At 40.6% G+C, this 25,884-nt stretch overlaps 3 protein-coding genes and 1 pseudogene across 5 annotated transcripts in view; all 4 read left to right on the forward strand.

Annotated features, from left to right (window-relative positions):
- Positions 1-136: 136 nt before the first annotated feature.
- Positions 137-14,061, forward strand: AK6 (adenylate kinase 6). 2 transcript variants are annotated; one of them, XM_019982877.2, is made up of 5 exons: positions 137-274; positions 1,948-2,040; positions 10,517-10,575; positions 10,759-10,904; positions 13,601-14,061. In XM_019982877.2, exons 1-5 carry the CDS (start codon positions 247-249, stop codon positions 13,791-13,793), a joined length of 519 nt encoding a protein of 172 aa, XP_019838436.2. In that variant the 5' UTR covers positions 137-246; the 3' UTR covers positions 13,794-14,061. The 2 variants fall into 2 exon arrangements, with proteins under 2 accessions (XP_019838436.2, XP_019838437.2); XM_019982878.2 differs by having other exon boundaries at positions 245-376.
- TAF9 (TATA-box binding protein associated factor 9) lies at positions 1,948-3,799 on the forward strand. Its single transcript, XM_070774575.1, has 2 exons — positions 1,948-2,040; positions 2,754-3,799. The coding sequence occupies exon 2, from the start codon at positions 2,771-2,773 to the stop codon at positions 3,563-3,565; it is 795 nt and encodes a 264-aa protein (XP_070630676.1). The 5' UTR covers positions 1,948-2,040; positions 2,754-2,770; the 3' UTR covers positions 3,566-3,799.
- On the forward strand, positions 7,950-10,510 carry LOC109574871 (N-alpha-acetyltransferase 20 pseudogene; annotated as a pseudogene).
- A 6,952-nt stretch (positions 14,062-21,013) lies between the features above and the next one.
- Positions 21,014-25,884, forward strand: part of CCDC125 (coiled-coil domain containing 125) — a 32,742-nt gene continuing 27,871 nt past the window's right edge. The window contains exon 1 of one of the 2 annotated variants that reach the window (XM_070774578.1): positions 21,014-21,087. The gene's annotated coding sequence lies outside the window, so the exon portion shown is untranslated. The other variant, XM_019983084.2, reaches the window with a different exon arrangement.

Raw genomic sequence — 25,884 nt, forward strand, 5'->3', positions numbered from 1 at the left:
GCATTGCCTGACTCGAAGCGCCGGCCCGACCGCTGCCGGTATCTCGGACCCTGCGATGCAAGCGTGTCCTCGAGGGCTGGGTAACCAACTGTGGGTGACGAGGCGACGGAGGTGGGTCTCGAGTGCCCCTCCAGGCCTCGAGTACCCCGGGCCGCTGGCGCTTGCCGTTGCCCGCCCCTGCCGGCCCCTCCCAGGAATGTGTAGAGCGCGTGTGCAGAGGCGTGCGGAGCCAGCGCGGCGAGGACCATGTTGCTTCCGAACATCCTGCTCACCGGTCAGGGCGCGCGGTGGGGTGCTGTCGAGGGGCTCGGCTGGCCTGGGACGTCGAGTGCTCTGGGGCCTGGCCCGAAGAGTTCCTTTAGTGTTCTGTGGGGAGGTTCGGCGAGGGTCCCGTGGCGGGGTTGTCGTCAGGGCGTCGACCCGGCCCTCGCGGCGGTTTTGCGGGAGGCGGGGGGAGGGGACGACGAACGTTAATTCTGTTGGCGAGAGGTGGCTTTCTCTGTGAGGCGGAGAGAGGTAGATAGATCCAGCTCACTTTTCTGGCAAGCTGCCTAATCTTTCTTAATCACGTTTTTGTTTGTAAAATGGCTGTTGCTTTACTTGGGTAGGGTTGTCTTTGGGTTGTTAGCTAAATAGCATAAAGCAGTATCTGACCCTTAGTAGATCTGTTAATGATGGATGCCATTATTAGGTCTTGAGGCTTCTTGAACTGCCTCTCATTTTTCCTTTGTATCTGAGAGTCAGGTGAAAGGAGTCGGATGTTTGTGCTGTGGATGATTCATTTGTCATAAACGCTGGCGGAGGTTGCTTCAGGGGCTTTTTAAATTTTAAGAACAGAAGGCATCGACTGAGATCTCTGGTCGTTTCTCGTCCAGAGGTGCTGTAAGATTCCCGGGATGATTGTGGGGTTTCTTCTGGGTCTTTGGATCCATGCTCAAGGCGCCTGTTATATATGAGGGGCCCTAAAATGCCGCATAGTGACTTCAAGAATATTATTTCTAATTTGTTTAACTCTGAAAATGTCTTAACTGTTAAATTGTAGTAGGTAATAGCATCACGGGACATTCATGTCAAAATCTAATGGGTGTAGATGCTGTTGCAATACAAAATTGAGGCGCTCTTTGTGGAAACAAAGCAGTTGTATCTTTCAACAAAACAAGCATACTGGCAGCACATAAATCTTGACTGTTGCTGAGAGCAGCAGATTAACGTCAACAAATTAACATTTAGCCTGCTCTTTAAGAGGAATGTTTTACAACATCTTATTTATTTGTGTCAGACAGTATCTTAATTTTTTAATATTAAACCATATCGTCAAAAATATAAATGAGCATTTTATTGAAAACGTGAGTTTAGGATTCAAACTTGGTGTATTATAGTGGACTGGAGGTAAAATGTTATTTTCCTTACAGGTTGACCTGAATTTATTCCTTTTATCTTTAATTATAATGACCAGATTTTATAATTTTGGCGGCATTAAATCTGAACAGCTGAAAATTAGAGTATGATTATCTTGAAGCAATATGAAAAAGGGAAGGTGAAGAACAGTGTATAGTATTGCCATTTATGTAGGAGAAGGAAATGTATGTATATATATTGATATATATGCACGCAATGTGTATATATGTATACACGTTAAAACAAATAAATGGTGGCAGTTTATTTGAGGTGGCTAATTTTATTCTGGGAATTTCCATGATGGCAAACAGTCTGTGATTGGCATCAGATTCTCCCAAGCCCCACTTGCTCTGGTAAAATCAGATACACTGGGTGAAATTCTGATATCCAGCAGGCTTTGGGTAGTTCATTAGGTTATGGTGTGTGTTCATATAGGATTGCTAATTAGGAAACTCTTCATTTCAGTTGTTGAGAACCTTAAGGGCAGATCAGTGGCTAAAGTCTAATGAGTATTTCATGAACAGTGTTTTTCTGTGGCTTGTCTTACAGGTACACCAGGGGTTGGAAAAACTACATTAGGCAAAGAACTTGCATCAAGATCAGGACTGAAATACGTTAATGTGGGTGATTTAGCTCGAGAAGGTAAGGGACACTTTGGTGTTAGGTTTGTTTATTTAAAAAGTGAGAGATAAATAATGAAGTATTAGCACTGTATTTTTTTGTGCGAAAGAAGAGAAAATTTTCCATGAAGGAATTTATGCTCTGTTGGGGACATAGAAATAGAACATATTGTCTCATGCTGTGTCCTGGTTATTTTGACTGCTGCGTCCCCTCTGCAATTGGCTAGCAGTTTTTGTGGACAGTAATAACTGGAACAGCTTCCATGAAGATAGGACTGTTTGAATATGAGGAAGAGTATTTTGAGTTGTGCTAAGCATATATGTATAGAGAGAAAGATAGTCTGTGAGCTTACTGGAAGGACAGAATTTTGAACTCAGGCAGTAGGATATGGCTGTACTACGGTCTTAGATTAGTTTGATAGATGCATGCCTGCAAGCATCTGCACATGTTTTTAAAGTATATGTTTTTACCTATTTTACCCTGGTTTTTCCCAGTCTTTGATCACTTCCATTATTTGTGTCTTCATCTTTTTATATTCTCTAATGGGTAGAAACTCGATAAATTTAAGTAAAGGAACCTTAAATGTGCCTCATTAAAATTGAAAAGATGTAACATTTTTTAATTTCTATTTTTAAAAACTTGTATTTAAAAAATTTTAAGTTCCTGACAGTTGCTACTAAAGTAACTATTTCACATTTGATCTAATGTACATATTTTTTTCAAATGATCTAAAGTTTGATCACCGGATATCATGGAGTCTGGCAAGATGGCTTCTCCCAAGAGCATGCCGAAAGATGCACAGATGATGGCACAAATCCTGAAGGATATGGGGATTACAGAATATGAGCCAAGAGTTATAAATCAGATGTTGGAGTTTGCCTTCCGATATGTGACCACAATTCTAGATGATGCAAAAATTTATTCAAGTCATGCTAAGAAAGCTACTGTCGATGCAGATGATGTGCGATTGGCAATCCAGTGTCGTGCTGACCAGTCTTTTACCTCTCCTCCACCAAGAGATTTTTTATTAGATATTGCAAGGCAAAGAAATCAAACCCCTTTGCCATTGATCAAGCCTTACTCAGGTCCTAGATTGCCACCTGATAGGTATTGCTTGACTGCTCCAAATTATAGACTTAAGTCTTTACAAAAAAAGGCATCTACTTCTGCAGGAAGAATAACAGTTCCACGGTTAAGTGTTGGTTCAGTTACCAGCAGACCAAGTACTCCCACGCTTGGCACACCAACCCCACAAGCCATGTCCGTTTCAACTAAAGTAGGGACTCCAGTGTCCCTCACAGGGCAAAGGTTCACAGTACAGATGCCCACTTCACAGTCCCCAGCTGTAAAAGCTTCAATTCCTGCAACATCAGCAGTTCAGAATGTTCTAATTAATCCATCATTAATTGGGTCCAAAAATATTCTTATTACCACTAACATGGTCTCATCACAAAATACTGCCAATGAAGCATCAAATGCATTGAAAAGAAAGCACGATGATGATGATGACGATGATGACGACGACGATGACTATGATAATTTGTAATCTAGCCTTGATGCATGTAACATGTATACTTGGTTTTGACTCTATTGTACTGAGATTAAACATGCATGCTAGATGTTTCCATGTTGTGTTCTAGAAAAAATAGTATTTAATGAGTAAATATGCTTACCATACTTTTCGATTGAGCTGTTGTGTTAGATTTTCTTTAATAGGATTAGTAATGGTTTCTCGTCAGCCTTTAAGTGTAAAAAATAAAGTTGCAATTCGTGCATTTAATTGTTGGTACTTTGGCAATTATGTTCTTAGTTTTTTTTTTTTTTATAATTGCAGTTTTCCACCTCATCACCAACAGAAATAGCAGTTGGAAAAACTTGAAGTTGCTGCAGTCTACTCCTTAACCATTAGAGTCACTTCTAGTGTTTTCACATGTTTAGATCATAGTATGATCTCTGGTGTTGAGTCACTCTTAGGGGCCATTCTTTCAGATTGCTGAAAGAATTCAGATTGATAACCATGTCTGCTTTTTAGAGAGACCGCTTGGTCAGGATTTTTATTTATAGTGAACCTTATCCATTTGGGCTTCCCTGGCAGCTCAGATGGTAAAGAATCTGCCTGCAGTGCAGGAGACCTGGGTTTGATCTCTGGGTCGGGAAGATCCCCTGGAGAAGGGAATGGCTACCCACTCCAGTGTTTTTGTCTGGAGAATGCCATGGACAGAGGTGCCTGCCCGGCTTCAGTCCATAGAGTTGCAAAAAGTCAGACACGACTGAGTGACAAACACTTATCCATTTAGATTTACCTTTTTCAATTGCCAGGGTTTTTCTTAGGTCCTATTTTTCTATTCCTTTGCTTATATTTAAGGATCCTTGGTGTGTCTCTCAGTATCTCACTACTTAAAAATTTTAAGTTTTTTCCCAGCTTCCCTTTTTGCAGGTCAGTTATGTATCTTTGCTCATCATATTCTTGATACTATAAGCTAGTATCATGCTTATATTTTTAATCCAGGTTTGGTGTTCAAATTATAGTTGATAAAACTTAGGTCTTTATTTGCTACTGTGTATAGCTTGTCATTCTGCATTTTATACCCATATGAAATCTGGTTTGTTCCTTTGCCTGTGCAACTTTACTATTTCAGAGTCACCCGTGTGCTTGTCGCTAAGTCATGTCTGACTCTTTTGTGACCCAATAGACTGTAGCCCGCCAGTCTCTTTTGTCCATGGTGGCTCTTCTGTCCAGCATGAAGACTGGAGTGGGTTGCCATTTCCTCCTCTCAGAGTTACATACAGTAGTCAATTTCAGTCATGTCTTCCAGTTCTCACCCACTCAATTTTATGTTCCTAAACTTAATGAAATAATCTGTCATGAATAGCATTGAGAGCAACAGTAACACCAGAACCAAGGATAATCCACAGTAAGACACTCTCCTCTTGAGTCTGCTTTACACACAAACCATTTTAGTTGTGTGCCTTGATGGTGCATGGTCTTGACCATTCTGTTTGTATTTTATTGATGAGTTATTTAATGAGATGGAATCTTCCTTATAAATGGGGCATTTTTCCTCCTATTATGCCAGATAAAGGATTCTGGTCTGATTTAACATGTTAGATGATGTGCTTTATTAGATTTTTCAAAATGTATCAGATTTTTTGCCCCCACAGATGCCATTTGAATATACCTGAAAATCTAACTAGGAGATAGTCTGAGACATTCAGCTGCCTCATTTTTTCCCAAATGGTAATATGTTTTAAGGGAAACCACTCAGTCTTCTACAAAGCACTGTTTCTCAATGGGGTGATTTTGTCCTTCGGGGGATATTCCGAGACATTTTTGCTTGTCACAACTGGAGTGGGAGGTTTTCTTCTGATCTCTAATGGGTCGATGCCAAGGATTCTGCTGAACATCCTGAAATTCACAGGACAGTCCTCTGTCTTCATAATGAATTCAGTTCAGTCACTCGTCATGTCCGATTCTTTGCGACCCCATGGACTGCAGCACCCCAGGCTTTCCTGTCCATCACCAGCTCTGGAAGCTTACTCAAACTCTTGTCCATTGAGTCTGTGATACCATCCAACCATCTCAACTTCTGTCGTTCCCTTCCCCCGCCTTCAATCTTTCCCAGCATCAGGGTCTTTTCCAGTGAATCAGTTCTTTGCATCAGGTGGCCAAAGTGTTGGAGTTTCAGCTTCAGCGTCCGTCCTTCCAATGCATATTCAGGACTGATTTCCTTTAGGATTGACTGGTTGGATCTCCTTGCAGTCCAAGGGACTCTCCAAGAGTCTTCTCCAACACCACACTTCAAAAGCATCAATTCTTCAGCGCTTAGCTTTCTTTATAGTCCAACTCTCACATCTGTATATGAATACTGGAAAATCAGAGCTTTGACTAGATGGACCTTTGTTGGCAAAGTAATGTCTCTGCTTTTTAATGGGCTGTCTAGGCTGGTCGCAGCTTTTCTTCCAAGGAGCAAGTGGCCAAGCTCAAAATGTCAGTAGGATTTCAGGTTTAGAAACCTGCTGTAAGTCATGAGACCAAAACAAAACTGGTTTTAAATGAATGTGCCTAAATGGAGTTTATTGCCATCCTGGTAATCATGTTAAGTTTCTGTATTATTTGTAGGAGACCATCTATGTTGCTTAGAACTAAAGCAGGAAAAATTAGGTGGGGATTTAAGCTTAAAACTAGAGAGAGTCCTGACTGTGGAGGGACCAAGACTGCTTTCCTTATCCCTCTTCATTCAGCCTGCATTCCTCACTGTCCTGTCCCATGTGCAGTCATTTAATTATACTTGTTATCAGCTTCCTTAATTGTTCTGCCACTAGTTTATCAATCTTCAGCCCCTGTCCCTAACCCCAGCATGCTCATGGATCTAGACATCAGATGCATTTCAAATATCTGGCCCACAACACTTAAAATCTTGGTGTGTTTCTAACCCAAGGGTTGGCAGGCTGCTCCTGGTTTTGTAGGAGCCACTAGCTAAAGAGTAGGGTGTAAATTCTGAAATATTTACTGTCTGGCCCTTTATAGAAAAAGCTTGCCATCCCCACTCTAACCTTTGTGTATCTCATTTTTCCCTTCACTTTAATAACCTACCACTAGAAGACTTTGAAACTAACTTATTCCTTGTCCTCTCACCAGCACTGCTATCCCAATGCTTTCATCTGATTCTTGCTTTCCCACCATATATGTCTTTTCCTCTGTGATCTTGTAATCCTGCCTTTCCATCTAGTGATCTCATTGACTCAGACTGGTCAGTTATTTTTGCTGGTGACTCTTAGATTAATAATTAAAACTTAGCCCAATTTATAGACATCTACTAGATGTAACCATCTGGATAGTCCTGGACATTTCCAAATGAATGTTTAGGTGCTCTGTAGTCCTCCCTGACTGCTTGTCCACTCCTGATTCCTGTCCCACCACACATACAAATGCATTCACATGCTAGCCAGATGCACTTGGCTTCTAATCTTGATAGTTTAAAAAATCCGTTTGAAACCCCTATTCCATTCATAAGACCACTGATGCTGTGTCCCTGGTACCACTGAACCATCCTCAAGACCATTAGTGCTGAATCTCAGTATCTCATTGTTGTTTAGTTGCTGAGTCATGTCTGACTCTTTTGTGACCCTGCGGACTGGAGCCCACCAGGATCTTCTGTCCATAGGATTTTCCAGGCAAGAATACTAGATACTAGAATACTAGTTGCCGTTTCCTACTCCAAGTGATCTTCCCAACCCAGGGATTGAACCTGTGTCTCCTGAGTCTCCTGCATTGGCAGGCTGATTCTTTACATATTGAGCCACCTGGGAACGAAGGATCATCTTACCTACCTTTTTTTCCTTAGCTTCAAGTTTCTACTTAGAAGTTACCTCCTCCAGGAAGCTTCCCCAAATATCCTGCTTATGTTCCTCACCTAAAAGATGCCCATCTTATTGCTCAAAGCACCATGATCCACAGCATTAAATATTACAATTTCCAGGTTACTTGTCTATCATCTCTCATGTTACTGTAAACTGTTGAAGGGAAGGACTAAGTTGGTCTTGGTGTTCAATTTGTTCACTATTATATCTTCATTTCCTCTGTAATTACTGGACATGGTGTTAGATAAATGTTTTTTGAAATGAATGTTTGAAAGCTTGTATTACACTATTTTATTAAAATGTATTAACATGATTTTAAGAAATCCTGCATTTCAGCATTGCAATACATAAAGACTTTTAATAATAAAGTTAATACTGCTATAGTTGTATTTTAGACAACATATTCTAGTCTGGACTTAAAATATGAAGGAACATTTATCTACTCCAGATTCCCACATAGTACAAAATCAGCGGTAGGTATTCTTCATTTTGTGGCATTGTGATATATATATACACACACACACATATGTATATATAGAAAGTAATGTAAAAATAATGGAGAAATTTAACAACCTAATTTACTTAAGTTTAATTACATACTTCAGCCAGTTAGTAAACAAGATTTAACTAATTCACTGTTGTTGAGTATTTTAAAGCATCTTTTATACTTTTTTCTGGTTAGAAATTCAGAGGTCAAAGAAATCTCTGGACAGGACATTTTTCTTGAAAAAATTACAGATTTCCAGGGCGGTTGTGGTATTGCGGTAATCCGGTTCCAGTGGGTGCAGCCATGTGACGACCTGTTTTGCTTCAACAACATTTAACTTGGATCCACTTAGAGAAACTTATGGGATTCCTTTTTACTTAGAGTACCTTGCCCACTGGCTGGAGTACTTCTTCATTGCAGAGGCCCCTGGTGGAGAGTTAATGGGTTATACCATGGGCAAAGCAGAAGGCTCAGTGGCAAGGGAAGAATGGCATGGGCACATCATAGTTCTGTCGTTGCCCTGGAATTTTGGTGCCATGGTTTGGCTGCTAAACTTATGGAGTTATTAGAGGAGGTTTCAGAAAGAAAGGGTAGATTTTTAGTTGATCTCTTTGTAAGAGTGTCTAACCCAGTTGCTGTCAACATGTACAAGCGGCTAGGCTACAGCATGGACACAATAGTCAGGAGTACTATTTATTCAGCGCGCAATGGGGAGCTGGATGAGGACTCTTTACAATATGAGGAAAGCACGATCCAAGGACAGTGAGAAATCCATTATACCATTACCTCTTCCTGTGAGGCCAGAAGACACTGAATAACCATGAACAGTGGTTCTTAGGCTGATGATGCTCCAGATAGTTGATGGACAATATTATTTTCATTAGATGATCTTGGAGCTCTATTAGGAGAAAAGGGGCTCATTTAGCTCTTAAAGACTTCAAGAAAATACAGGTTATTAACTTATTTTAAGTCTTCTTTTCTACTAGCAATATTATACCTTCTAAAGCTGTTCACTGTAATAAAATCCAATAAAAAAAGGCATTTAGGTCAGAAGGAAACATTCCACTGGCATGGCTCATAACATACTATTCACAATGTGCTAGGGAAAAAGCTTGCTCCAGTCTCCTAAATTCTGTGCCTGAGAACCGCTGCTATATATACATTTTTATCTTGTATTGAACTTAAGCTTTAAAAGCATATTTGAATTGTATGAATCTAAGATGTATACTAAAATGCACTGTTGACTCTAAAAACTAATTACACATTTTCAGAGTCAATTTACTAAATACATAATATAACAGTTATAAAAAGGCTCATTTAAATTTGCATCTCTTTAGTAGCTGGGAAAGTCCAACATTTTTTTCATGTATTGTTTATTAATTATGTTTTCCATTATGTGTGAATTGTTTTCTTATTATTAGGTTACTGTTTTTGAGATATTTATATAATCTACATTTCAGTCCTTTGTCCTAGTATAAATATTTCTCCCTGCTATTAAAAAAAAAATTCTTCAAGAGATTTAACATTTTATTTATTTGAATCAGTTATTTTTTTCACAAACTCAAATGAATCATTCCTTTGTAAAGTTTAGTTTTCCATTAGTTATCTTTGGAATGTAGTAATTAACTTTTTAATCCACCTAGAACTTGTGGTGTAAAGTAAGGGTTTAGATTATTTTCTATATAGTTAACCAGTTTTCCCCACACCAAGACAGTTTAACTTTTTAGCAGGTAAAGTTTCTGGTAGCTGAACAGTAACCCAGGAAGTCCGAGGTCACACTAGGATGCTAGAGAAGTGGTTCATGTGCTCAGAATCGGTCCACAGGCCCATTTCCAGGCAAGACAGTTAAAATTGCCTCTGCCTTCCACTAACCCTCAGGGACTACCCTTCTGTCACTTCAGAACTTATGTCCATTTTAAGCTCATTTCAACCTGTGCCACATTGTTAGGGGGAAGAGGGAGAAGACTATAGCATGCGTTTTGAGATGGCTAAAAGGATGATCTAAGTCTGCCTCGTGAGGACATGCCTCCCAGGGGTTCAGGGTGAGGGTGGGATTGGTATATCTCGCCTCCTTACGACACACTTCATTTGAAAGAGAACGAATTTACTGGAAAGTTTTTATGTTAGATTTAAATTTGCCTTCTTTATGCCTGCCCGCATCATTCTTGTTTTACCTTCTGAAATTTAACCCTTGGCTTTTGGGGATGCTGGAAATCTAGACGTTCAGGAGCATGTGTATACTGACTTTCCTTCCCCAAACCCCGTGAATGTGACCTCGGTGACAAAGGGTTCATTCGTGGAATCAAGCGCCAGTTATTGCTTTTAATAAGTTTCATATCCTTGGCCTAATAAGTTTGGAACTTAATCTGCTGTTAATGTATGTGAGTGTTTAGGACCACAAATACTGAAGTTGGTTCTCTGTTGATGGTTTCAGTTTTGAAACCATCAATAGCTAAAGCGGTTGCAGATACACTGTTACCCAAATTTCCTTTTAGACAAAATTCTAACTTATCAGCATTGCTCATTATATTTGGTGTCCATGTGACACTGTGTATTAGTGCCCTCTCTTATCTCTAAAAAAGTAATAGAAAATTACTGAAAGTTACCAAGAAAAGACTACTTTAATACTCCAATGTAAATCTCTTTTAGGGCAGTTATATGATGGCTATGATGAAGAGTATGACTGTCCCATTTTAGATGAAGACAGAGTAAGTACAATTTTTTAAAGTATACATTTAAAAAATTTAATAGGAAAGTTGACCTTAGGTTTTTTTTTTTAATTGATTGAATACTGAGGTGATCATTTTTTTTAGCTTATTTATTTTATTATTATTTTTTTTTTGACCTCAGTTTTTAAGAGTATTCATCTTTATTTTTTCCCTTTCTTACAGGTAGTTGATGAGCTAGAAAACCAAATGAGTGAAGGTGGAGTTATTGTTGATTACCATGGTTGTGATTTCTTCCCTGAACGCTGGTTTCATATAGTATTTGTCCTGAAAACAGATAACAGTATTTTGTACAAAAGACTTGAAAATAGGTAAGAAAGGAAAAACATTACATTTTTTTTTTTTTTACATTCTTAAAGTATTATATAAACTTCTTTCAGATTCCTGAAGTTGGCAACTACTAACATCAAAAAGGTTCTATTTGAAAATGTGACTGCTTCATATTTTGTTCTCATTATAAACCAAGTCTGTATAGTACCAACATTCTGAACCTAAGAGAAAAAGATGCATTTGTAAAACACAAGCAGTAGAGTCTGACCTAACTGACAGTCTGATTCAGTAAAATGTACTATATAGCAACTATTTAGTCATGCTTTTTCCCTAATGTAAAGCTTGTGTAGGAAAACAGCCAAGACAATAGCATATTCTTTGCTATGGAATGAAAATCACCCACTTAAATCATCCTCACATCAGAAATGAGAAAACTTATGAAAAACTAACAAGATAAATTAACATTTCACAACATATTTGAGTTCATCCTTTGCAAGAGAGCATCAGGCTTAATCTAGAAGAACCAAAAAAGCAAAGTTTTATGGAAAACATTTCCCCACTGTCTTTTGATTCAAGCTGTGGCAAAGGGGGAATTTTAAAGGAATTTAGAAAGAAGTTTCTGGAAGGAAAATTCCAGAAGTTTGCCTAACTAAGGTCAGGTTCAGAATTTGTGTTCTCAGTGATCATAGTCAACTCTGACTAAACACCGTTGAATTGTGTGTCTGTGTGTGTGTGTGAGTCACACTCTTTGCAACCTCATGGACTGTAGCCTGCCAGGCTCCCTCTGTCCATGAAATTCTCCAGAGAAGACAGGAGGGGGTTGACATTTCCTTCTCCAGGGGATCTTCCCAACCCAGGGATCAAACCTGAGTCTCCCGCACTGCAGGCAGATTTTTTACCATCTGAGCTGCAAGGGAAGTCAATCCTTGCACAAAAAAGTATAGTATGAAATATACAGGGAAAGTTAGGTGGGAATAATACCTGAAGCTTTCATCATCTTTCTTGAGGCAGAAAAAGCCATTAAAAATATTTGAACAGAGAAGTAATAGAGACAATATGGTACATATGCCTTTTCTCAAAAACCATTTAACATTTTTATTAAAAATTAAAATTTTATGTAAATAAAGATTAAAGTATGAGAAAAGCAGTCTTGTTTTTAGCCATTGAAAAAATTAATCACCTATTTTTTTTAATGAGTAATCACCTATTTAAAGAAAAAAACCTTATTGAAATAAATTCACATACCATATGAATTGTACAGCCCATTTGAAGCATACACTTCCGTGGTTTTCAGTGTATTCACAGAGTTGTATATCCATTATTATAACCAATTTTTAAAAATGTTCACCCCCCCCCCTTAAAAAAACCCATACCCATTAGCAGTCACTGCCCATCTCCCCTTAGTCCCCAGTCCCAGGCAACCAGTAATTTACTTTCTATCTCTGGATTTGCCTATTTAGGACTTTTTATATAAATGAAATCATATAAAATGTGATCTTTTGTGTCTGGCTTCTTTTATTTAGCATAATGTTTTCAAGGTTCATCTGTGATGTAGCATGTACTGGTACTTCTTTTCATTGCCAAATAATATTCCATTATATGGATATACCATATTTTATTTATCTGTTTATCAGATTATAGACATTTGGGTTGTTTCAACTTTTTGGCAATTATGAATAATGCTGCTATGAACATTCATGCATGTGTTTTTCTGTGAACATTATGCATTCATTCATTTATCTTGGGTATTGAAGTTTCTCTAGGAATAGGATTTCTGGGTCCCATGTTAAATAGCTATGTATAACTTTTGAGAAACTGTCAGACATTTTCCATAGTGACTGCACCACTTTCCATTCCAAAGAGTAGTGTAGGAAGCCTCCAGTATTTTCACATCCTTGTTATTATCTTTTTGATTGTAGCCATCCTAGTGGATATGAAGTAGTATCACAATGTACTTTTCATTTGCTTTTCCTTGATGGCTAATGATACTGAGTGCGTTTTCATGTGCTTATGGGCCATTTGTATATCTTTTGGGAAAATATCTATTTAGACCTTTTGCCCAATTTTTAATTGGATTATTTGGCCTTTTTTATAAAGTTGTAAGATTTCTTTATGTATTTTAGATATAAGTCCCTTATCAGATATAAGATTTGCAAAAACTTTCTCCCATTCTGTGGGCTATCTTTCCATAAAGTTAATCACCTTTTGAGTAGTTCAATCTAATTTTGATTGTTACAAAATTGAATTAATTTGAGTCTGAATTTTCCTTACTCATTTCACTAACTAGCTGGCTAATTTACATCTTCCTAAAGATTATACAAGTTAATTTTTTCAGTGTCTTTGGAACTGGTAAACTACAGATACATCTGTGTGATCTAGTACCCAATTAGTATATGATATTCTTTATCATGTGCATTTTATTATATGCCATTTATTTGTTTTATCTGTCTATATCTTAATTCCTCTAACTTTTAAAATTTAGAACCATAACTATAGACTGCTTAATCTCATAGCTGGGCATCTGGCTTGAGGTAAGTAGATGTTTGCTAATTGAATGGCTGACAGATTGTAGGGGGAGGAATGCCAACCTATTATTTCTAGGTAAAGAAACTAAGAAGTATTTTTGTGCGATTCTTCATGTGTTCAAAAAGTGTATAGATTCTGAAGTGTCCAATTTCTAATTTGTTCCTAAAACTCTAGTTAATGCCATTCAGATTATCTCCTCTTTGCCTTCTAGGGGTTATAATGAGAAGAAACTAAAAGATAATATTCAGTGTGAAATTTTTCAAGTTCTTCATGAAGAAGCCTTAGCATCCTACAAGGAAGAAATAGTGCATCAACTGCCGAGCAATAAACCAGAAGATCTAGAGGATAATATCAATCAGATACTGAAATGGATTGAGCATTGGGTCAAAGATCACAGTTCTTAACAAGAATGGCCACTGCACAATCACTCTTGACATCTCTCTGCTGATGTCACATAAATTATTCAATTATCAATAAAACTTTCTTATTGAAATTGTGCTGTTAGACTAGGAGGTGGTTATAAAGGTTTATGTTTGGGTTTTTTCCTCTATGAGGAAGCTAAACTCAAATATAATGAATAATACTATTAAGGATTGAGAGTTAAACTGTAAAAGTTTATTACAGAAGAAAATCAAGATGATCTCTTAAAATAAAACACAGGTTAAAGATAAAGCATCAATTTTCCATTTTTATTTCTTTAAAAAAAGAAGTAATACTTGCACTCTGTATGGAATTCAAAATGTACAAAAGCATATACAGATGGTACCCAACTTAAAATGGTTCAGCTTAGGATGTTTTGACTTTATGATGGAGCAAAAGCGAGAACATACACACTAGAAATTGATAGCTTATGGTGAATGATGTCTGATTTGTGATCTGTGAGGAAGATTTAGCTTCGGGACCAGGGACCAGGCTTGATCACTCAAGCTTTTGTGTAGCAGAGTGTTATTAAAGTATAAAAAGGACAGAGAAAGCTTCTGACACAGACATCGGAAGGGGGACAGAGAGCCCCCCTTCCTAGTCTAAGCAAGGGAGTTATATGCTTTTTTAATTAGTTATTACAATAAATCAAAAGAATGTCTCAAGGTTGTAAAGATCTTACTAGACCCCTCCCATAATTTACATTTTAAGGTAACAGGATTAGCCACAAGGTTTTCAGGAAGAAGTAACTGTCCTCAAGCCAGAGACATTGTTGTTATATAGTCCTTACTAAGGAATGTAGAAAAAAACATTTGTCCTTTCGTCCTCCTTGAGAATTCCAGAAACTCACCTCTTATTTGAGAGCCCCAGATCCCACTTTTCCTCAGGGACCCCAGACTTACTATCAACCTGCCTAGGAATTGACTCTTTCAAAATCATGCTTTGAATTTGGATGTTTTCCTGGGCTAGCGATCCGCATGCAGCATGTTACCTGTGATAGTAGGGAGTGGGGGTGGCTGCAGCTCCCAGTCAGCCGGGTGATAATGAGGGTAAACAGCCGATAAAACTCACCGCCACTCTGCACCGTGCAACCGTTTACTCTTTCAGTTTAGCAGTCAGTAACTTACGAGACAGTCAACAAATTATTATAAAACAGGCTTTATGTTAAGATGATTTTGCCCAATTGTAAGTTAATGTAAGTATTCTTACATTTAAGATAGCATATTTAAGGTAGGCTAGGATGGGAGCTTCCCTGGTCGTCCAGTGGTTAGGACTCCGAGCTTCCACTGCTAGGCATTGTGGGTTCATCCCAGATTGCAGAACTAGGATCTCACATTCCACAGTGGGGGGGGTGGGGGCGGGCAAAAAAAAGGCAGGCTAGGCTGAGCTGTGATATTTGGTAGGTCAGGCGTATTAAGCACATTTTTGACTTAGGATATTTTCAATTTATGATGGATTCATCAGGCTGTAACCCCAACATAAGTCAAGGAAGACCTGTACTAGAAAGGTAGGCTTCCCTTTCAGGCCACCCTGTTATTCAGTCACTGCTAGTTTCCCTCCCTTTAGGAAAGAATGTTTCTGGTTTGGATGTGTGTGTGTGTGTGTGTGTGTATGCTTTTTTTAAGCATATGGTAGCATTTTGTGGGTGTGTTGTGTGTGTGTGTGTGTGTGTATGCTTTTTTTAAGCATATGGTAGCATGTGTGTGCTTACTTTTTTTCTTTTAAGCATATGGTTACCACATACCATGCTGGAGAAGGCAATGGCACCCTACTCTGGTACTCTTGCTTGGAAAATCCCATGGATGTAGGAAGGCTGCAGTCCATGGGGTCTCTGAGGGTTGGATATGACTGAGCGTCTTCACTTTCACTTTTCACTTTCATGCATTGTAGAAGGGAATGGCAACCCACCCCAGTGTTCTTGCCTGGAGAATCCCAGGGCGGGGGAGCCTGGTAGGCTGCCGTCTATGGGGTCACACAGAGTCGGACACAACTGAAGTGACTTAGCAGCAGCAGCAGCAGCAGCAACATACCATGCAAACTGTTGTGTCATTTTTTTTTTCATTTAATGTATTTTGGATATTATACCATCTTAGAACATACAGACCTTCCTATTCTTTATTAAGGTATAACTCACATATAAAATCCACTATTTTAAAGTGTACAGTCCATTTTAAAAATCGTATTCACAAGATTGTGCAACTACCCCATTCTATAACACTTTCATCACCCCAACCAAAAGACATCCCATACCTATTAGCAGTCACTGCTCATTCTTCCCTTCTCCTAGCCCCTTGCTATTACTAGTCCACTTTGTTGCTATAGATTTGCATATCCTGGAGATTTTATATAAATAGAATCATACAATATGTGGTTTTTCATATCTGGCTTCTTTCACTTAGCATAGTGTTTTCACGATTATCCATGTTGGAGGCTTAATGAGTACCTCATTCCTTAATATGGTTGAATAATATTCCACTGTATGGCTATTCCACATCTTGTTTATCCATTCCATCAGCAGCATAGTTGGATCGTATTCATTTCGGGTATTATGTTTTATGAACATTAGTGCACAAGTTTTTGTGTGGATGTATGTTTTCAACTCTCTTGGATATAGCAAAGAGGGAGATTGCTAGGTCATATTGCAACCGAGTTTAGCATTTTCAGGATATGCCAAAATGTTTTCCAAAGTGGTTGCATTACTTTCTATTCTCACCATCCATGTATTGGGATCTGATTCTCCATATTCTTGCCAACACTTGCTACTGTTCACCTAATAGCCATCCTGTAGATACACAGTCGTAGCTTAATTTTGGTTTTGATACATTTCTCTAACGACCAATGCTGTTGAGCATCTTTCCATGTGTTAGTCATTTGTGTATCTTCCTTTGGATCCCTAATACTTTGTTTGTTTTGGCCAATCCATGTGGCTTGTGGGATCTTAGTTCCCTGACCAGGGATCGAACCCACTCATGCCCCATGCAGTGGAAGCATGGAGTCCTAACCATTGGATCACCAGGGAATTCCCAGTCATCTGTTTAGAAAGGACTTTTTTCACTAGGATTCACTAAATCCTCTTGTCAAGTGACTGCTACTACTTATCCATCCTAACACTAACATTGCCTCATAATAAGATGTTCCTTCAACAAAGGAAATAATGGAATCTAATACTGAACTATATACATTATAAGACTCTTAAAAATATAAATATGCTTATTAATTTCAGGCCAAGGTTTTCATGTAATGCTTTCATCACAATGCTTTAACATTCATAGTTGTTTGGAAAAAAGTCTTAAAAATAAACCTGCTTATTGTTTGTCTCGGTTTTATCCAAACCTACTTGTAAACTTTTTGTTTAAATAGGCAGTATGATATAAACCAAACTTGAGATAAAAGTGTGGCAAATTTTTAATCATTTTGTATTTCTGTGAGAGTTCTTAACCTGATTTATTCAGTTTCTCAAAAGTGTCCTGGGACTTCCCTTGTGGTCCAGTAGTTAAGACTCTGGGCTTCCATTGTAGGGAGCATAAGTTTGAAAGTGTCTTAATAAGCTTTGACATGTGCATAAACAGTCATTTTCCCCCCTTATGCCCTTCTTGGTATATTTTTATTTTTGTGGGCTTTGAAATAAGGTATTGGCCTTAGTGGGGCTATATTTCTTCTGCATTCTAAGCATGTCCTACCACCAGTGCCTAACAACATTTGAATTTGTGTGTATCTTTAACACAAGAGTCAGATCTGCAGAGAACTATTTATTCTTTCCAGTTGAACGGGGAGAGGGCAAGGTGGAAAAAACACCTTGTCTTGGGGGACTTCCCTGGCAGTCCAGTGGTTAAAACTCTGAGCTGCCACCACAGGGGCCATGTGTTTGATACTTGGTTGTGGAACTAAGATCCTACATGGCACAGCTGAAAAACAAAACCCTGTTCTTAATAACTCTGGTTGCTGCATATGAGGAAAACAAGATCATGGAAATTATACCTGTGCTTTTACTAAAGATTTAGTTCCTTAATCCTTTCGATGATATAAATTCCTTTAACAGTCATGTAAGCTATGAACCCACTTCCTTCAAGGAAATACAGATCTACATACTAACATAAAATGTTATATTTTTAAGGGATTTATGGATCCCTAAAATCCATCCAGAGGTTTATTTTTTAAGGAGTTTATTTTTATGGAAGGGGAGATTAGAAAAATACAATTTGTTAAGTGAGACTAGTGAATAAAAAGCAAATTGGTCATCCTGTAAGTCCTAGGCAATGGCAAGCCACTCTAGGACTCTTGTCTGGTGAATCCCATGGATGGAGGAGCCTGGTAGGCTGCAGTCCATGGGGTCGCTACGAGTCGGATGCGACTAAGGGACTTCACTTTCACTTTTCACTTTCACGCAATGGAGAAGGAAATGGCAACCCACTCCAGTGTTCTTGCCTGGAGCATCCCAGGGACGGCAGAGCCGGATGGGCTGCCGTCTATGGGGTCGCACAGAGTTGGACACGACTGAAGTGACTTAGCAGTAGCAAGTCCTAGGCAATTCATTAAGCAAGAAAATAAAAGATGTATAGAGCTGAAAGAAATAAATCAGCTATTCTGTTAACATTGTTTATGCAGAAATTCCAAAGAGAATCCACACAGAAGCTACTTGAATAAGTCACATTAGTAAGGCCACAGGATACAAGACCAATACAGAAAAGACAATGCATTTCTATACAGTAATGACAAACATTTGGAAATTAAAACAACAATACCATTTTAAATGGTACCAAAAAGCATTACATACTTCAGGTATAAATCTAACAAAATACGTGCAAACTCTGCATGCAGAAAACTCAAATGAGAAATCAAAAGATCCAAATAGGTGGATAATACCATGTTTGTGGACTTCCGAGGTGGTGTTAGTGGTAAAGAACCCACCTGCCAATGCAGGAGATGCATCCAGATGCCCTGGAGGAGGTATGGAAACCCACTCTAGTATTCTTGCCTGGAGGATCCCATGAACAGAGGACCCTGGGAGGGCTACGGTCCACAGGGTCGTAAAGAGTTAGACACGACTAAACCAGTCCATTCTAAAGGAGATCACTCCTGGGAGTTCTTTGGAAGGATGATGCTAAAGCTGAAACTCCAGTACTTTGGCCACCTCATGCGAAGAGTTGACTCATTGGAAAAGACTCTGATGCTGGGAGGGATTAGGGGCAGGAGGAGAAGGGGACGACAGAGGATGAGATGGCTGGATGGCATCACCGACTCGATGGACGTGAGTCTGAGTGAACTCCAGGAGTTGGTGATGGACAGGAGGCCTGGCGTGCTGCGATTCATGGGGTCACAAAGAGTCGGGCACGACTGAGCGACTGAACTGAACTGAAACCAACTTAGCATGCACACACCTTGTTCATGAATTTCAAGACTCAATATTATTAATATGTCAGTTTTCTCCAAATTGATGTATAAATTAAATTCCAACATACTCTTTTAAAATAAAAATTGATAAGTTGAATCTAAAATTTGTATTCTAGAAACTAGAATAACCAGACAACGATGAAGAAGAACCAAGTTAGAAGACTTAAAGTAAATGATTTCAAGATTTGCTGTGAAGAGTAAAGTCAGTCAGTGTGGTATTAGTGGAAGGATGAACGAAATATGATCTCAGGTGGCCTCCGACTGCAGCAGCTTGAAGCAGGATTTCGATTCCCTGGCCAGAGACTGAAAGTCAGGCTCTGGGAGTGAGAGTGCTAAATCCTAGTCACTAGACCACTAGGAACCTGTGACTAGTGACAAGGCCCTGGCCCGCCACCTGTGTAGAAATGAATTCCCACGGAGAGACGTAAAGTAGTGAAACAAGTGTTTACAGGAAGAAAAAGGTATGTGTGAATAGACACATGGGAGGGCTCAGAGAGAGTCTTGCCCTCGTGGTAGGGCCCTCCCACGTGTGCGCGTGCATCCCTTAACCAAGATGGAGTCTAGGAGACAGGCCCATGGATAGGTCCACATCACCTACTACAGGGTGGCATGCGTGTGTGCTCAGTCGAGTCTGATTCTTTGCGACTCTATGGAGCATAGCCCGCCAGGCTCTTCTGTTCATGGGATTTCCCAGGCAAGAATACTGGACTGGGTTGTCATTTCCTCCTCCAGGGGATTTTCCTGACCCAGAGATTGAACCCTCGTCTCGCGTTGACAGGCAGATTCTTTACCACTGAGCCACCTGGGAAGCCCTGTCGGGCATTTAGTTCAGTTCAGTTCAGTTGCTCAGTCGTGCCCGACTCTTTGCGACCCCATGAATCGCAGCATGCCAGGCCTCCCTGTCCATCACCAACTCCCGGAGTTCACTCAGACTCACGTCCGTTGAGTCAGTGATGCCATCCAGCCATCTCATCCTCTGTCATCCCCTTCTCCTCCTGCCCCCAATCTCTCCCAGCATCAGAGTCTTTTCCAATGAGTCAACTCTTCACACGAGGTATTAGGAAATATCAAAATCATTGCACCAGGTGAGGAAGCTAAGGACTGGCACATTTTGGGTGGAGTTGAAGGGAGGTAGGGTCTTTCTCAGGAAATTCACAGGAATGGATCTCCTCAGTAGCAGTTCTCCAGGCCCTTGCCCTCTGGTTCCCTCCCACTGCCTAGCCTTCGCCCTGGCAGTTTCTTTGGCCTGCAAGGCCTCCTCATTCCTCGGCTCTGAAACCCTTCTTTTCAAAAGCCCCTCTACAGCTCAGCTCCATCCTTCTCTTAAGCGACTCCTAGAGGCTTAAGCACTCTTGCCTGGAAAATCCCACGGACGGAGGAGCCTGGTAAGGTTGCAGTCCATGGGGTCGCAAAGAGTCGGGCATGACTTCACTTTCACTTTCATGCATTGGAGAAGGAAATGGCAACCCACTCCAGTGTTCTTGCCTGGAGAATCCCAGGGACAGAGGAGCCTAGTGTGCTGCCGTCTATGGGGTCGCACAGAGTCGGACACGACTGAAGCGACTTAGCAGCAGCAGCAGCAGCAGAGGCTTAAGCTTTGAACCAGTTCATTTTACCTTCAGTGACGCACACACGACCTTGTCGTTTCTCGAGGTCTCGAGCTATTATTTATAACTCGGTTGCGCTGTATCTGGGGACATTATGAGTGTCCAAGTCGCACAGAGCTCCTAGTCCCCGCACCCTAACCGGGAGAGCTCAGACGGTGGCGCCGACGTAGGGGGCGGGGCCAGGGACCCGGGCGCCGCGCCGCCTTCCCGATCGGGGCCGCACCGCGCGGTCATGTGGCGGGAGGAGCGGCGGCGCGCGCGGCGAGGAAGCTCGCGCCCGGTGAGCGCGCTTAGGGGCCGTCGGGGCGAGACGCGGGCGGCGCGAGTCGGCCAGGGTGCCCCTCGCCTTGCCCCACTCTCAGTTCTTCACTCGCCAGGGATCTGGGGAGGGTGTGGAGCCAGACCCCAGGACGCAGCTGCGCAAATTCGAGTAACTCCGCAGGTTGTGGACAAGCTGGTAAACGGGCTCCTCCTTTCCCTTATGCTAGTTAATGGCCTTGTCTGACATTATGGAAATGAGAAATAGGTTTGAAAGACTCTATTTCTGCCTCTCCCCCCTCCTCCTTTATTACTTTTTCTATAGTTTTTCTACTAATTATGAACGTTAAAACTGTAGCTCACTAAATGAATTGTGGTATCCTGGATTGGATCCTCGAACAGCAAAGGACTTAAGTAGGGAAACTGGAAAGGACCCTGATGCAGGAAAGATTGAGGGCAGGAGGAGAAGGGAATGACAGGGGATGAGATGGTTGAACGGCATCATCGACTCAATGGACATGAGCTTGAGCAAACTCCGGGAGATAGATAGTGAAAGACAGGGAAGCCTGGCGTGCTGCAGCCCATGGGGTTGCAGAGTTGGACAGGCCTGAGGGACTGAACAATAACAAAGGGAAAGGGGAAATTCTGATAAAGTATGTGGTTTAGTTAGGGCTTCCCTGGTGGCTCAGTCGGTAGAGAATCTGCCTACAATGTGGGAGACCTGGGTTTGATCCCTGGGTCCGGAAGATCCCCTGGAGAAGGGAATGGCAACCCACTCTGATATTCTTGCTTGGAGAATTCCATGGACAGAGGAGCCGGGAGGGCTATAGTCTATGGGGTCCCAAATGGACACGACTGAGCTACTAACACACATACAGATATATGGTTTAGTTAAGTGTGTGTATCATTGTTAATTTCTTATTTTTGATAAATGTACCCTAATACTTCATTAAAAGAATTTGGGTAAAGGGTATACAGGAGTTCATGGTACTATCTTTGCAACTTACTGTATATCTAAAATTATTTTAACATAAAAATTTAAACAGAATTCTACAGTGATATGCAGTAGACCATTGTTTACAGAAAGGGCTGACGTCACTTCCTTTTTTGCCAGGAATTAGGTGTCTGTTTGATCAACTTGTTTGCTAAGGAAAGAGCTGTCCGGCTAGTGGGTGTGGGTGTTTCTAGTTCAAGTTTTCCAAGCAGGAATCTGTTTTCTTTTTCCGTTCCATCTATGAAGTGTCTCTGGAACACCTGTTATGCACAAGTAAATGAGACACACACATTAGGGGCGTGTACAATAAAAACACAAGTCAGGAAGGAAGGAAGGACTGTTAGAAAGGTACAACACTGAACTAGGAGGGCTCAGAGGTGGGAGAAATCGCTTCTGGCCCCGGGGACTCGGGAGGGCTACTGAAGGGAGTGGCTGTCGTGAACTGAGGGGTCCTGAGACGAGAAGGGATCCCTGGGGTGGAGAGTGGCTGCAGCAGAGACTTTAAGGAGATGAGGCTGCGGGGGCCTGGGAGCAGGTAAAATACGTCTCACACGGAAGCACAGAGCGTGCCCAGGGAGTTCACGTGGCACAGGAGGTGAAAGCTGCAGTTACCTTATAGAAAAGGGTGACACCTGCTTTCCCTGTATATGCCATGGGAGCTGTGGCTTGTCTTAGGGCAGGAGAGGGGCATTATTGGATGTGTGCTTGGAGATGATTGACTTGGCAGCAGTTAGGGGAGTATTGGTTTAGCACAGGAGAGGTTAAAGAAATTCACCCAGGGCTATGACGTCGATGTGCAAAGACAGACATAAGCGTATGTGCGTGCCAAGTTGCTTCAGTCGTGTCTGACTCTTTATGACTCTATGGACTGTAGCACTCCAGGCTACTCTTATCTGTGGAATTCTCCAGGCAAGGATACTGGAGTTTGTTGCCATTTCCTCCTCCAGGGTATCTTCCCATCCCAGGGACTGAAGCTGCTTCTCCTGTGGTTCCTGCGTTGCAGGCGGATTCTTTACCACTGAGCCACCAAGGCAGCCCAAAGAAGGACATGGCTTGGGGAAATTTTGTGGAAAACTTGACAACTGAAGGCCAGAAAATAAGAAAAAGGGGAAAAGCCTAAATCCTGGAGTTTTTTGTCCCTGAATGTTTTGGAGCATGGTTGATGGATTTGCAGAAATGGGGGACTCAGGAGGAGACCTGGGGTGGAGGTGGGGAGCGCAATGAAAGTATTTTTGAACAACCTGTGTTTGAGTTGTTGGCAGGATAACCAGCTGGAGATGTATATTTAAAGTATTTAGGAGAGGAAGCCAAATATATACAAAAGGGACAGGAAGAGGAAAAGGAGTCTGAGTGGGCAGGTAGGAGGCGGTCAGGGACCCCTGTGGGGTTGTGTGCCAAGAGGGACTTGGACATGGCGAGTCAGTAGCATCATAGCTTGTGCAGAGGTAGAGGAGACAGAGGGATGAGGCTGTCTTAAATTTAGGGATTAGGAGGCTAGGTCTTAGATTTAGGAATTAGGAAGACCCATGTCCCATTCAGGGTTGTTTTAACGGAAGAGTAGGAGCTTGTCTGCTCACAGTCTGTCATCTGTTCATCCAGGGGCCATTCGCAAGGGGGCTGGGAGCCAGAGATGTGGTTTCTAGTTCTGGCTCTGCCACTGCCGTGTAAGTTTCTGTATAATTTTACACCCTTAATAAAACCAAAAGGATCCTTTTATTCCTAGCAACACTGAATAGTCCAGAGAGCCAGGGTTCCCTGGGGCACACCTTGGAAGAATGCTGCAATAGAATCAGAATTTTAGAGGTCTAAAGAACAAAAGAGTCTTATCCAGTCCTGTGACTTGACAAATGAAGACACTAAAACTCAAATTCATATCAACCAACATTGATTTCAAGTATATTAATAGTGCCCCAAATCCACCTATAAAGTAGCCATGCTTAAACCCGTTTTGGAAATTCTGACACAGGCTCTGAGAGGTTAAATGACTTGCCCAGAATCAGAGCAGCAGGTGGTGTGAGATGTGAACCCAGGCCTCCTGGATCAGGGCTTTCTCTGTCACACCTCCTGCTGCCTCCCTGGTTGATAACTTTGGATGCATTTAAAAGTGGTTGAATGGAATGTAACGTCAGTCTTTTCTCCTTTCTTATAAGAAATGTGTTCTAAAAGTCAAGTTTGACTGCATTACAGATTACTGTTATAAATGGCTGCCTGGGGTGGGAAGGATAACTTCAAAGAGCATGAGGGAACTTTTCTGGAGTGATGAAAAAGTCACTCTAGACTTAGTATATAAAAGTGTCCCAAAGTTACATTTTAAAAAACACTAGAGCATTAGACCATGTGAAATCTCATATTCAACTCTGAATAGTGGCAAGGTATACCTATGATACCTGAATATATATGGCACTTTGAAAAATATTCTTAGCTGATCTTGTGATTGCTTACTCTTTCCTCTTACTGCTTTTTTCCTTTGTCTTGACCAATTCCATTTTCTTCACTGCTGGCTGCCAGACCCTGACCACACCCTTCTTAACAGAGGCAGGAGGTTGAATTTATAAGCAGAAATCTGCTCTAGTGCAGCCTCTTAGGGATTAGTCTCTGATTCAATAAGTAATTTCCTATCAACCTTGACAAATAAAAATAGACAGACTTATTTAGGAAATAAACATATAAAGGAACCAAGAGGATTTCATGAAAATTTGGGGGGAAAATGGGTCCAATATACTGTGTTGAGTGTTGGCCAAACTAAGTATCCTGGACTTTCACTCTCAGTTTTATTTGATGTCGTAAGTAATAGAAACTTGGTTTACGCTGATATTAATCTCATTAAAATGCTCTGAAAGATAGAAAGCAAGGTCTAAGAGTCTAGCAGTATCTTTGACATGAGGAGTCTAGATTCAGAATCTGGCTGTACTCTAGCTATGTTATTTAACCTCTCTGTACTTCAGTGTAATGGTTCTAGGTAGACTTAAACAATAGTAGTATTGTCTTTTAAAGTGTTTGTGGAGATTAAATAGAATAATCTAAGTAGAGCACTTAGAATAGTGTCTAGTAAGCAACAAGTGCTGGCAATTATTAGATCATGGTTTAAAAGTTGTTACCAATGTAAGACATCCAGTTTAATGATTTTTTTACCGAGGACAATACAACCACTTAACACACTTCTAATCTTTTCCCCTAGTCCAGTTAAAAGATCCTTTACTTTAAAAAAATTTTTTTAATAGCTTATTATTGAGGTATAATTTACATATAATAAAAGGTACCATTGTAAACGTATGGTTTAATGAATTTGACAAACCACCATCCAGTCAAGACACAAGACGTTTTCATCACTCCGGAAAAGTTCCCTCGTCCTTCCCACCCCAGGAAACCATTGATCTGTTGTCTCTTGGTCCAGATTTCATACAGTATATGGTTCTTCTGTTGGATAATGTAAGATTCATATTATCACATGCGTCTGAAGTTCGTTATCTATTAATGAGTATATTCTTTGTGTGGACTACCACAGTATGTTCATTTTCCTGTTGCTGAACATTTGGGTTGTTTTCAGGGTTTTTTTTGCTAATTTGAATATCAGCCAAAGAAGTGAACATTCATGCATACATGTTTGTAGGCACAGTGTTTTCATTTCTCTTGGGTGAATGCACCTGACGGGTCACTTGTTTGAAAGAAGCCTTCAGACTTTTTCAGTGGTTGTACTGTCTTACACTCCCACCTGCTGTGTGTGTGGTGTCCGTATCCTCGGCACACTTGGAATTGTCCGTGGTAGGTAGTGGAATCTCACTGTGGTTTAAATCTCCAATTCTTTCATGATGAATGATGCTGAGT

The sequence above is a fragment of the Bos indicus genome, chromosome 20 (genome assembly GCF_029378745.1).
Source record: "Bos indicus isolate NIAB-ARS_2022 breed Sahiwal x Tharparkar chromosome 20, NIAB-ARS_B.indTharparkar_mat_pri_1.0, whole genome shotgun sequence".
Taxonomy (NCBI): domain Eukaryota; kingdom Metazoa; phylum Chordata; class Mammalia; order Artiodactyla; family Bovidae; genus Bos; species Bos indicus.

Bases quoted from the DNA above. Each gene is read 5' to 3' on its own strand.
- AK6 (XM_019982878.2), top strand. From the start codon at position 247: ATGTTGCTTCCGAACATCCTGCTCACCGGTCAGGGCGCGCGGTGGGGT. The intron at 377-1,947 runs GTTCGGCGAGGG...CTTGTCTTACAG, and splicing joins CTTTAGTGTTCTGTGGGGAG to GTACACCAGGGGTTGGAAAA. The intron at 2,041-10,516 runs GTAAGGGACACT...AATCTCTTTTAG, and splicing joins GGGTGATTTAGCTCGAGAAG to GGCAGTTATATGATGGCTAT.
- TAF9 (XM_070774575.1), top strand. From the start codon at position 2,771: ATGGAGTCTGGCAAGATGGCTTCTCCCAAGAGCATGCCGAAAGATGCA.